The sequence below is a fragment of the Anomaloglossus baeobatrachus genome, chromosome 8 (genome assembly GCF_048569485.1).
Source record: "Anomaloglossus baeobatrachus isolate aAnoBae1 chromosome 8, aAnoBae1.hap1, whole genome shotgun sequence".
NCBI classification, from domain to species: Eukaryota; Metazoa; Chordata; class Amphibia; order Anura; family Aromobatidae; genus Anomaloglossus; species Anomaloglossus baeobatrachus.
Window position 1 is genome coordinate 261,475,164 of NC_134360.1, and position 12,008 is coordinate 261,487,171.

Below are 12,008 nucleotides of genomic sequence, written 5' to 3' on the forward strand. Positions count from 1 at the left end.
CGGCTTTCTCCTGTGGCAGAGGCTGCTGGCGGCGGCTTTCTCCTTTGGCAGAGGCTGCTGGCGGCGGCTTTCTCCTGTGGCGGCGGCTTTCTCCTGTGGCGGCGGCTTTCTCCTGTGGCAGAGGCTGCTGGCGGCGGCTTTCTCCTGTGGCAGAGGCTGCTGGCGGCGGCTTTCTCCTGTGGCAGAGGCTGCTGGCGGCGGCTTTGTCCTGTGGCAGAGGCTGCTGGCGGTGGCTTTGTCCTGTGGCAGAGGCTGCTGGCGGCGGCTTTGTCCTGTGGCAGAGGCTGCTGGCGGCGGCTTTGTCCTGTGGCAGAGGCTGCTGGCGGCGGCTTTGTCCTGTGGCAGAGGCTGCTGGCGGCGGCTTTGTCCTGTGGCAGAGGCTGCTGGCGGCGGCTTTGTCCTGTGGCAGAGGCTGCTGGCGGCGGCTTTGTCCTGTGGCAGAGGCTGCTGGCGGCGGCTTTGTCCTGTGGCAGAGGCTGCTGGCGGCGGCTTTGTCCTGTGGCAGAGGCTGCTGGCGGCGGCTTTGTCCTGTGGCAGAGGCTGCTGGCGGCGGCTTTGTCCTGTGGCAGAGGCTGCTGGCGGCGGCTTTGTCCTGTGGCAGAGGCTGCTGGCGGCGGCTTTGTCCTGTGGCAGAGGCTGCTGGCGGCGGCTTTGTCCTGTGGCAGAGGCTGCTGGCGGCGGCTTTGTCCTGTGGCAGAGGCTGCTGGCGGCGGCTTTCTCCTGTGGCAGAGGCTTCTGGCGGCGGCTTTCTCCTGTGGCAGAGGCTAATATATATATTTTTTTTCATATATGGATATATTGTGTAGGTTGTGTGTTGTTGTTGTTTGTTTGTTGTTGTTTTTTTTTTGTTTTTTTTTTTTAAATAGTATGTGTTGTTATCCAACTGAAGCCCATTGGAGAGTAAATGCAGTGACCGGACTCAGGCCCTTCCTATTGTTTGCACTATGTAGTGTTGATTGGGATGAACCCCCCCCCCCCCTCCCCCTCCCGGGCACACGAATAAAAAAGCTGTGGATAAACAAGCGCCAATAGGGTCTTACCCAACAAAATGTAGGGAGGGGAGGGGGGAGTAATGCTACTCACCAGATGTGGTTGTGAAAGTCACAACCACTATATCAGCATGAATAATCGATCCACGGCTGCAGCCACCCAGTGGCAGATAACACTGGGTGGCTGATGTTATTTGTATACTGACGGTCCTGAGGAAGGGAGCAGGTGCTCCTGAAACGCGTAGACCTGGATGAAAATAAAGTGACATTGGTCTGACTATCTGAACTAGTGATCCTTTGGCGCGGCATCAAACACCAACTTCTATTGTCTTCTGTTACCTCCCGGGCACACAGGAGACGTGGTCCGGGGGGGCCGCTGCTCCTGAACAAAGGGCTGGTCTGGGATTAGACTAATTTACGTTTCGTGTCCTCTTATTGACGCCTCTGCTCTTTCCTCCATACAGGCAGGCCGAGGTCCTGAAAGCAGATATGACAGGTAAGCGTGTGTTGTGACCTGTATCCGCTCCGTTCTTGCCACTCGTGTGGATACATGTTAGTATCTGCAGTACCATGGACGGCCTCTAGGAGCGCTCTAGGCGGATTTATTGTTTTCTGGCATTCAGTACATGTGATTCCAGGTGATTTGGGCCTCACCATGTGATCTCCCGACCTCTCAGGGCGCGTCCAGCAATAATACTCTATAGAAGTGGCTGGTCCTGTAATTTTCTAGTGGAATCATGGAGGTGGCTCCAAACTGGATTTTCATGTTTGTCGCCCCCCCAGGTTGTTGTGCTGATCACTAATGTATCCCCCAGACAGTCAGATGGTTGGGAATAGAGGGGATGGCAGTCGATTCTCCAGGCCTGGTCAATCTGTAGCCATTGGGCGGGAGTCCTGAGTCCGGCCTCGTACATTGCTCCTCTTTTGATTGGCCGGCCTGGCGTGATGTCATCACTGCAGCATGATGCACATGTGATGTCACCAGGCCGGCCAATCAAAAGACGAGCCACAGATGTCAGGAGGTAGCAGCTCCTCTCAGGACGGCCACAGATTACTGACCAGGTCCTACATTTTCACAACTGATCTTGCCCCATACTATTGCCATAACACTCAGTGCATTAAAGGAGTATCCGAAAGATTGAAAGTTCTCCCACATCCGTGAGGTCCAGAGAATGGGGACCCCGAAAGCCGTGTGACTGGAGCGGTGATCGCTGGTGTGCGCCTCTGCGCCGTTCATTCTTGAAGCACCACCGCCGTGCTGAGCGGTGTCTGTGAGTCCCTGCCCGTAGTAGAATACTGACCGCTCTCCAGCTTCTGCTGGTCTCGGCACTGCTCCGGTCGTCTTCTGCAGTTGGTGATTTGCCGGATCGCTCCATTGTTTGTGTGACCGGAAGTCGCTTCTCTATGGGAAGGACTTGTATCAAGAGCTGGTAACATTTACCTGTTACTTCCGGTCAGTTAGGAGCTGCGGTTACAAGATGGCGGGACGGATCTGGAGCGGCGCGGGGAAGAGCTGAAGATGACGGCTGCGGAGTATTCTGCTATGGGCATTGAACATGCATTGGTGATACCGCTGTGGTGGAGAAATGGAGATATCAGCCGAGCGCAACGCCGAGCTCTGTGCCAGAAGAATGAATGGAGCCACAGCGCACGCCGTTCACACGGGGCTCTTCAGGACCCCTATTCTTGAGAGTCCCCAGCGATCGGGGAGTTATTCCCTATTCCATGGATAGGCGTAACGTTCACAGTATAGCGGTATTCTGACTGGAGGGAGCTACACCTGCCCTCACCTGTAGTCGGTTGTTTTGGAGATGTGCGCCCTCTTCTGTACAGAGCGGGGTACTGGGCCTTTTTGATGCTTCTTTCTGTGGATAGCTGCCGGTGGGTTGTAGTAGCAATGGTCTCCTCCCTTCTGGAAGAAAGCTTATTTGCATACTTTTCCCAAGGTGCATTGTGGTTAAGATAAGACTTAGCTGCTGTTTGCTGTCATGGTGTCTTGCTTTCCAGAATTTAAGCCGGGCACAGCGGAGGTGTGGACGTCCCGTCAGGCTCTACAGGACCTGTACCAGAAGATGCTAGTGACGGACCTGGAGTATGCCCTGGACAAGAAGGTGGAGCAGGACCTGTGAGTGCCTACGTGACGATTTAGCTGTGCCCTTACTTCATCGCCCCCACGGGGGAGGTGCAGCCCACGTTATGTGGTTTACATGTGGTGGCTGCATTCACATGCTGCAGACCTGAATATGCTTCAAATCTGCAAGTGATAAATAAGTGACGTGTGCATCAATTTCGGAAACCTCAGTCACGTTTTTGGGACATTTAAAATACTTGACGGTCTTCCTGCAAAAAAAAAAAAAAGTGTGAAGAAGGCCTTACAATGAAATGTCTGCACCTCGCTATATGAATGATTGTATGATTGGATGGCAATGGCAGATATGAGACCATTAACCCAACTGGTCTTTTTTCCGCTCATTTTTAGCTGGAATCACGCCTTCAAGAACCAGATTACGACCCTGCAGGGTCAAGCTAAAAACCGGTCAAACCCAAACCGCAGTGAGGTGCAGGCCAATCTGTCGTTATTCCTGGAGGCAGCGAGTGGCTTCTATACACAGGTGAGCCAGACACGCGCGGTTATGTAGATGGATAACGGGATTTGTGGCGCATTCAGGCGTCCGTGTACATCGGTCTGGCCTCTGGACTGGCCGCTGGTTTCCTGACCCGCCTCGTATATGTTTGAGGCCGCTGAGATCGGGGAGTAGACCCGCCTCGTATATGTTTGAGGCCGCTGAGATCGCGGAGTAGACCTGCCTCGTATATGTTTGAGGCCGCTGAGATCGCGGAGTAGACCCGCCTCGTATATGTTTGAGGCCGCTGAGATCGGGGAGTAGACCCGCCTCGTATATGTTTGAGGCCGCTGAGATCGGGGAGTAGACCCGCGGGCAGTCTGTTCCTGGCGGTCAGAGTTCGGGCCGATGTGCGCAGATATCTGAATGTGTCCTTAGTCCACTTTCGCACTTCTGTTTTTCGCTCTGATTCGGACCGCAGGGCACTGACCGGCCACTCGGCCTCATTATTGCCCATTAGCCGGTTGAGTTCAGGTGCGGAGACCCGCGGCCATTCGTTGATGAGTGAATGCAGCTTTATTGCTATAGTTATATTTCTGTGTTTTGTATAATTTTTTATTATTCCGTCCTGAAGCTGTTGCAGGAGTTGTGCACGGTGTTCAATGTGGATTTGCCGTGCCGTGTGAAGTCCTCGCAGCTGGGGATTATCAGCAGTAAGCCGGTGCACGGCGGCAGCGTGGTGAAGCCGCAGGCCAGCTCCTGCTCCTACATCTGCCAGCACTGCTTGGTGCATCTCGGAGATATTGGTGAGACTTTGTGTCACTTGTCCCAGTCCTGTATGTGTCCCTAGGATAATGTTCACACGGAGAACGCTGATGTTCTATAGTCTATTGCCCCACAACACGTGCATCTTATTCTCACAATCTGTGTGGACATGGACGCGAGGGTCAGACTTTAAAGGGAACCCCTCAGGTGCAATATGCAGAACCACGAGCGGTGCTGGGTGTATACTGCTAATCCTGGCCTAACCGTCCCTGTATACACCAGCATAGATAAACAGATCTATAGAAAAAGGATTTCTAAAGAGTCTATATAATATAATATAATATAATCTGATTAGCGCAGGGACTAGTCACAAGGGCGTTACTTCCCCGACTAGTCCGCCCCCTTAACATGTAAGCATGCCCCTATGGTGTACTAACATGCTGTTCAATGCCCAGTGTCCTCGGCGGTGACGCCCGTACCTGTGTCTGTTGTCACAGCTTCAGATCGCTGAGTTTAGGGTCGGTTCGCATGACCAGAAGTCTGGACACCTCCGGTCATGCACACTAGACCTCTCCGAAGACAAGACGCGTACACTCGGCTTCATAGTGCGCATGATCAGAAGTCTGGACACCTCCGGTCATGCACACTAGACCTCTCCGAAGACAAGACGCGTACACTCGGCTTCATAGTGCGCATGATCAGAAGTCTGGACACCTCCGGTCATGCACACTAGACCTCTCCGAAGACAAGACGCGTACACTCGGCTTCATAGTGCGCATGATCAGAAGTCTGGACACCTCCGGTCATGCACACTAGACCTCTCCGAAGACAAGACGCGTACACCCGGCTTCATAGTGCGCATGACCGGAAGTCTGGACACCTCCGGTCATGCACACTAGACCTCTCCGTAGACAAGACGCGTACACCCGGCTTCATAGTGCGCATGACCGGAAGTCCTGCCTCCTACCATTGCCAATCTGCTGATGTAGCCCCGGCAGACATTGCTCTGCGTTGCTGGATATTTTCCAACAGATCCACTGCAAAGTCTGCATCTGATCTTTATTTTTATACCCCGTCTATTTCCCGGATGTGAGGGCTGATCAGGCGGCTGAATGTTTGCCGGGGTCACCGACACTTTTAGGATTTATTCTGGATTATATGATAAATCTGCCCTTTAAAGAAATTCATTATGTGAATAGGACCTGGATTACAGGTCCCCAATAATGGAAGAATCCATGGTCTGTGTGTAACTATTGTAACTCTATTGTTTTCCAGCTCGCTACAGAAATCAGACCAGCCAGGCCGAGTCCTATTACCGGCACGCGGCCCAGCTCGTCCCGTCCAATGGTGAGGCCAATCTTCAGCTTTGGTTTTGTTTCCGCTTTAAATCTTAAAGGGAATTTCCAACTTTTACTTTTTTTCCAGTCTTAAATGGAAACTTAGCATTTCACGTTTTAGGGGGGTTTGTATTAGGTTACGTATTATGAACAGCTAATGTCGTAAATCTGAGCGTTCCTGTTTATCTTCAATGGTCATTGTGGCTACATTTATTTTTAACAGTTTAAAATGTGCAAAAAAAACCCGCAGCATTTTAATCACTGTACGAGGGAACATGCATCCCAGCAAAGTCTATGCGAATCTGAAGTGCGGTGCCCACAATGCAGACTGTCTGTGCAGAAAAAATCTGCATCAATAATGAACCTGTCGATTTTCAGATTTTTTTCCAGTGGTTTTCCTATCTTGATGCATAAACTGCAACACCGAGGCAAAAAACGCATATTCTTTCTGCAGTGTTTTTCCTGCAAAAACATGCAGTATTGGGTACAGACAATCTGCACACAAATCTGCAACGTGGGCACATACCCTAAGGCTATGTGCCCACGCTGCGGAAAATGCGGATTTTTCAAAAATCTGCAGCACAGCTACTCCCCAGCCATTTCTATGGCATTTGGGAACTGCTGTGCCCACGCTGCGGATTTTTCCGCAGCGGAAATAATGTGGATTTCCCTGTGGAAAAATCTGCAGCATGTCAATTATTCCTGCGGATTTCTCCGCAGGGTCCCATATACTTACCTGCCTCACCAGAGTCACTTTCTCCGTCCGGTGCACAGGAGCGCGGTGGATCCTGGTACAGGAAGGAAGAGGTGGGCGGAGCCTGCACGAGCTCCGGTCATGTGACAGCTGGAGCTAGTTTAGGCCCGCCCACCTGTGAGGCAAACCCTGGGATATGAAGATGAATTATGACTTCCAGTCATAATCGCTCTCATCACTCCATGGCAGTGCCCCCTCCCTTCTTGTTCTCAGATGTCCAGCATCTGTGAAGGTGTCACATCCTAGCAACACATCCCATGGCCATCTCCTGTGATATGGAGATTAGGTGATGTGGGAACAATGGACACAGGATGACTCCCTGCCGTGACCCTGTAGTAGGGGCTGCTATCTAGTTAGCCAGCTTGGAAGTATCCAGACAGGACGACTCCAGTAAAAAATGGTTCATATCTCGCAAGCCATATTTCCGATAAATATGGCAACCATAAAAATGGTGTCTCCGCATGCGGACGATGCTGGCACACCCTTTTTATGGGAGCAGGACCTGGGGAAATACCCCAGGCGTGATATCAGCCAATGGGGAACTAGTAGACAAGTCATGAGTCCTCTCGTTCTGTAGCTAAATTCATAGCTGTCACAATGAGAGCGTTGGCGTCCGCCTACGACGCTCCCAGGCAAAGTTATGGCCCATATTCCATGTGTGGGTATTGTCCATAACTCCAGCCAGGGGTGGAGCAGTGCTCCCTCTGAGGTCACTAAGGTAGGAGGGGACCTGGATTTGCCCAGGTTGATAACCCTACTTCGGCCATTTTCCAGTGTTCTTTTGCTCGGGGGCCTGGTTGGGAAAGACCTGTGAGGGAGTTCCTGGAAACCTGGTCTACAGCGCCCCCCTGTGGCCAGACGCAACAAGGTAACTGCTGGAACTGTGTATGCCTGTTTGTAACCCATGCTTTGATTGTAACTGTACTCTGACATATGTATATTCTGTAGATTCCCTATTGTATATATTGTAGTTTCTAGTGTGCTTTAGGCTGATTAAATTATATAATTAATCTTGGGCTGTTCTGTTATCTCGATCTTGAATCCCACGTCTGTGTGTTCGGCTAATAGTTACCGTGAAGCGGTTGGTGGCAGCGAGTTGTGCCAAGGATTATTGTGGGGAGGCCAGTGAGATTCGGGGAGGTTTTATATATTCCGCCCGCGGAGGTCGGGGGAATATATACCCTACTCTCACCGGGGACCCTTCAATAATCGGCATAAGTAGTATAGCGGCCTCCTTGCTTATTGTCGGGCAATTCCATAATTGGCCTGACTATAAGAGGGGCGCTAGAGAGCGCGTCACGTGCTCTGTCTGTCGGTCGGGAGGTATAAAGGAGGGGTGACCCCCACTTGTTACCCCCCGATTGTGACGTACTGGTAGCCAGCGCGGGGGATTTCTGAGTGACCCCCCGGTGGTTCGTGACACCACCTTCTCCTGCAGATGCTGACAGTGACCCGGCCGCCGGAAAGCGAGGTGCTGCGTGATGGAGGAGAGTATGAACTCCCGATCACTGCAGCACTTGTTCTGCATTGAGGTTGCAGTGTTGAAGCCATGGTACTGTATCCTCAATGCAGAATGTCCGCACCATATCCGCAGGACCTTCCGCAATAAAACCGCAGCATGGAAACAAAGTTGTGCTGCGGTTTTCTGGGAGCTCCTGCGGATATATCCGCAGGACACTGTCCCCGTGGGCACATAGCCTAAGGCTGTGCACACTGTGTGTGTGTGTGTGTGTGTGTGTGTGTGTGTGTGTGTGTGTGTGTGTGTGTGTGTGTGTGTGTGTGTGTGTGTGTGGGGGGGGGGGGGGGGGGGTGGGTTTATGCAGTTTTGTGACCAAAAATTCATGGCGCAAAAAATGCATGCGTCTGTGGTGTTTTTCTGCCACAAGGTGCAGATTTTGGTGCAATAAATTTCTGCACCAAATACTCAGCAGCGCGCACACCCTTTTGTCCATCTTCAGACTGAATGAATCATCGAGTTTTATCCTGAAAACTCAGACGACTTTTATTCGTGTGCCCGGTTTTACATCTGTCGGACGTCCATGTGCAGTCCATTTTCTAACATCTACATTAAAAAGGTATGAGTTGCCTATGTATCTCTAAAAATTAGATGCCACGTGGATGTTCAGTTTGGAATCCTATATCTTTTTTTTTTTTTTTTTTTGTACGCACCCGTTGGATTTTATACCCTCGTCTGCATGAGCCCGAGGTGTAAGTTTACCCTGCGTATTGCTTTGGTGATCGGCACTGCCTCTGGAGAGAAGTTATTATATAATCTCTGCCCAGTATTTCGGGTCGCCTCTCCGGCTATTCCGGGCTCACCTCTCTGGCTATTCCGGGGTCGCCTCTCTGGCTATTCCGGGGTCGCCTCTCTGGCTATTCCGGGGTCGCCTCTCTGGCTATTCCGGGGTCGCCTCTCTGGCTATTCCGGGGTCGCCTCTCTGGCTATTCCGGGGTCGCCTCTCTGGCTATTCCGGGGTCGCCTCTCTGGCTATTCCGGGGTCGCCTCTCTGGCTATTCCGGGGTCGCCTCTCTGGCTATTCCGGGGTCGCCTCTCTGGCTATTCCGGGGTCGCCTCTCTGGCTATTCCGGGGTCGCCTCTCTGGCTATTCCGGGGTCGCCTCTCTGGCTATTCCGGGGTCGCCTCTCTGGCTATTCCGGGGTCGCCTCTCTGGCTATTCCGGGGTCGCCTCTCTGGCTATTCCGGGGTCGCCTCTCTGGCTATTCCGGGGTCGCCTCTCTGGCTATTCCGGGGTCGCCTCTCTGGCTATTCCGGGGTCGCCTCTCTGGCTATTCCGGGGTCGCCTCTCTGGCTATTCCGGGGTCGCCTCTCTGGCTATTCCGGGGTCGCCTCTCTGGCTATTCCGGGGTCGCCTCTCTGGCTATTCCGGGGTCGCCTCTCTGGCTATTCCGGGGTCGCCTCTCTGGCTATTCCGGGGTCGCCTCTCTGGCTATTCCGGGGTCGCCTCTCTGGCTATTCCGGGGTCGCCTCTCTGGCTATTCCGGGGTCGCCTCTCTGGCTATTCCGGGGTCGCCTCTCTGGCTATTCCGGGGTCGCCTCTCTGGCTATTCCGGGTCGCCTCTCTGGCTATTCCGGGTCGCCTCTCTGGCTATTCCGGGTCGCCTCTCTGGCTATTCCGGGTCGCCTCTCTGGCTATTCCGGGTCGCCTCTCTGGCTATTCCGGGTCGCCTCTCTGGCTATTCCGGGTCGCCTCTCTGGCTATTCCGGGTCGCCTCTCTGGCTATTCCGGGTCGCCTCTCTGGCTATTCCGGGTCGCCTCTCTGGCTATTCCGGGTCGCCTCTCTGGCTATTCCGGGTCGCCTCTCTGGCTATTCCGGGTCGCCTCTCTGGCTATTCCGGGTCGCCTCTCTGGCTATTCCGGGTCGCCTCTCTGGCTATTCCGGGTCGCCTCTCTGGCTATTCCGGGTCGCCTCTCTGGCTATTCCGGGTCGCCTCTCTGGCTATTCCGGGTCGCCTCTCTGGCTATTCCGGGTCGCCTCTCTGGCTATTCCGGGTCGCCTCTCTGGCTATTCCGGGTCGCCTCTCTGGCTATTCCGGGTCGCCTCTCTGGCTATTCCGGGTCGCCTCTCTGGCTATTCCGGGTCGCCTCTCTGGCTATTCCGGGTCGCCTCTCTGGCTATTTCGGGTCGCCTCTCTGGCTATTTCGGGTCGCCTCTCTGGCTATTTCGGGTCGCCTCTCTGGCTATTTCGGGTCGCCTCTCTGGCTATTTCGGGTCGCCTCTCTGGCTATTTCGGGTCGCCTCTCTGGCTATTTCGGGTCGCCTCTCTGGCTATTTCGGGTCGCCTCTCTGGCTATTTCGGGTCGCCTCTCTGGCTATTTCGGGTCGCCTCTCTGGCTATTTCGGGTCGCCTCTCTGGCTATTTCGGGTCGCCTCTCTGGCTATTTCGGGTCGCCTCTCTGGCTATTTCGGGTCGCCTCTCTGGCTATTTCGGGTCGCCTCTCTGGCTATTTCGGGTCGCCTCTCTGGCTATTTCGGGTCGCCTCTCTGGCTATTTCGGGTCGCCTCTCTGGCTATTTCGGGTCGCCTCTCTGGCTATTTCGGGTCGCCTCTCTGGCTATTTCGGGTCGCCTCTCTGGCTATTTCGGGTCGCCTCTCTGGCTATTTCGGGTCGCCTCTCTGGCTATTTCGGGTCGCCTCTCTGGCTATTTCGGGTCGCCTCTCTGGCTATTTCGGGTCGCCTCTCTGGCTATTTCGGGTCGCCTCTCTGGCTATTTCGGGTCGCCTCTCTGGCTATTTCGGGTCGCCTCTCTGGCTATTTCGGGTCGCCTCTCTGGCTATTTCGGGTCGCCTCTCTGGCTATTTCGGGTCGCCTCTCTGGCTATTTCGGGTCGCCTCTCTGGCTATTTCGGGTCGCCTCTCTGGCTATTTCGGGTCGCCTCTCTGGCTATTTCGGGTCGCCTCTCTGGCTATTTCGGGTCGCCTCTCTGGCTATTTCGGGTCGCCTCTCTGGCTATTTCGGGTCGCCTCTCTGGCTATTTCGGGTCGCCTCTCTGGCTATTTCGGGTCGCCTCTCCGGCTATTTCGGGTCGCCTCTCCGGCTATTTCGGGTCGCCTCTCCGGCTCGGTGCTGTCTGGTCACGGATATCAGGAGTGGCCAATAGTTCACATTATACAGATAGGACGTGCAGACACTCTGCTGATACTGGCGCTTGGTGCAGGTTGTGTGAGGAAATCCCCAGCAATTGCAGTCTGTGCAGACCTAAGGATCTTCTACATGGAAGACGCTAGAATCAATGTCACCGCTTCTTCTGCTTCTTCTTGTCTTATAACCAATCCTCGGCTTGAAAGCTGCTGTAAAGGCCGCGTGCCGGGGGCAGATTTTCTGGTATTCGAAGCCTTTCTGTGCAATGGACTTGCTTTTGTACATGTGATAATAATCTGATAATCTGCGACACTTTCCTGTGGTTAAAGTTTGGGGAATTATTGGGATGTTCTGTGGATCTTAGGTACTTTTTGTTAAAGGGAACCTCAGGTCCATTATTCTACCCCCCCCCCCCATAGGCCAGCAGCTGTCACATTTACAAGTCACAATCCCCTTCCTTACCAGCCGCATACAACATCATTCTCTAAAATCAATGGGTAAAATAGCATTTATTACCTCCGTTTTTCAGATGCAAATTGACTAGTCGAAGGGCGTTGTTTCCCCAGACTAGTTGGCCTTCTTTCCATGTTATCACGCCCCTGTGGGTGTGATGACATGATTTCCATGAGCCGGTGTCATAGCCGGCTTCTGGACATCATGCGTGCATCTCATTTCAGCGGTGTCGGTGCGCCAGGTCTACGTGTCCAGGCCTCAGAGGCTCAGTGAGCATGATCAGCAAACAGCTTCTGCACTTCCAATCATCTGCAGTGCGCCTCTCTGAAGCCAGAACGCGTACACCCGCCTCAAGAGGAGCACCGACACCGCTGAAATGAGCCGCGCACATGCGCAGGGTTTCCAGGAGCCGGCTGCGCTGCTGACATGGACGGTATAAGGGACCTGACGGATTCCCTTTAAGCATCCCAGACACGAGTTCACACTTGCGGTTGCGTGTTTTGTGCTTACATGCAGGTTTGCCGGCAGGACCTCGGTTTATGT

General features: G+C 53.5%; 1 protein-coding gene across 5 annotated transcripts in view; it reads left to right on the plus strand.

The window, feature by feature from the left end:
* The window catches only part of SMG7 (SMG7 nonsense mediated mRNA decay factor), a 121,734-nt gene that overhangs the window by 26,350 nt on the left and 83,376 nt on the right, over window positions 1–12,008 (plus strand). For all 5 annotated transcript variants that reach the window (XM_075320613.1, XM_075320614.1, XM_075320616.1 and 2 more), the window contains exons 2-6: window positions 1,454–1,485; window positions 2,997–3,114; window positions 3,469–3,601; window positions 4,188–4,359; window positions 5,594–5,665. In XM_075320613.1, coding sequence (XP_075176728.1) covers window positions 1,454–1,485; window positions 2,997–3,114; window positions 3,469–3,601; window positions 4,188–4,359; window positions 5,594–5,665 — 527 coding nt within the window. The remainder of the gene's footprint in view (window positions 1–1,453; window positions 1,486–2,996; window positions 3,115–3,468; window positions 3,602–4,187; window positions 4,360–5,593; window positions 5,666–12,008) is intronic.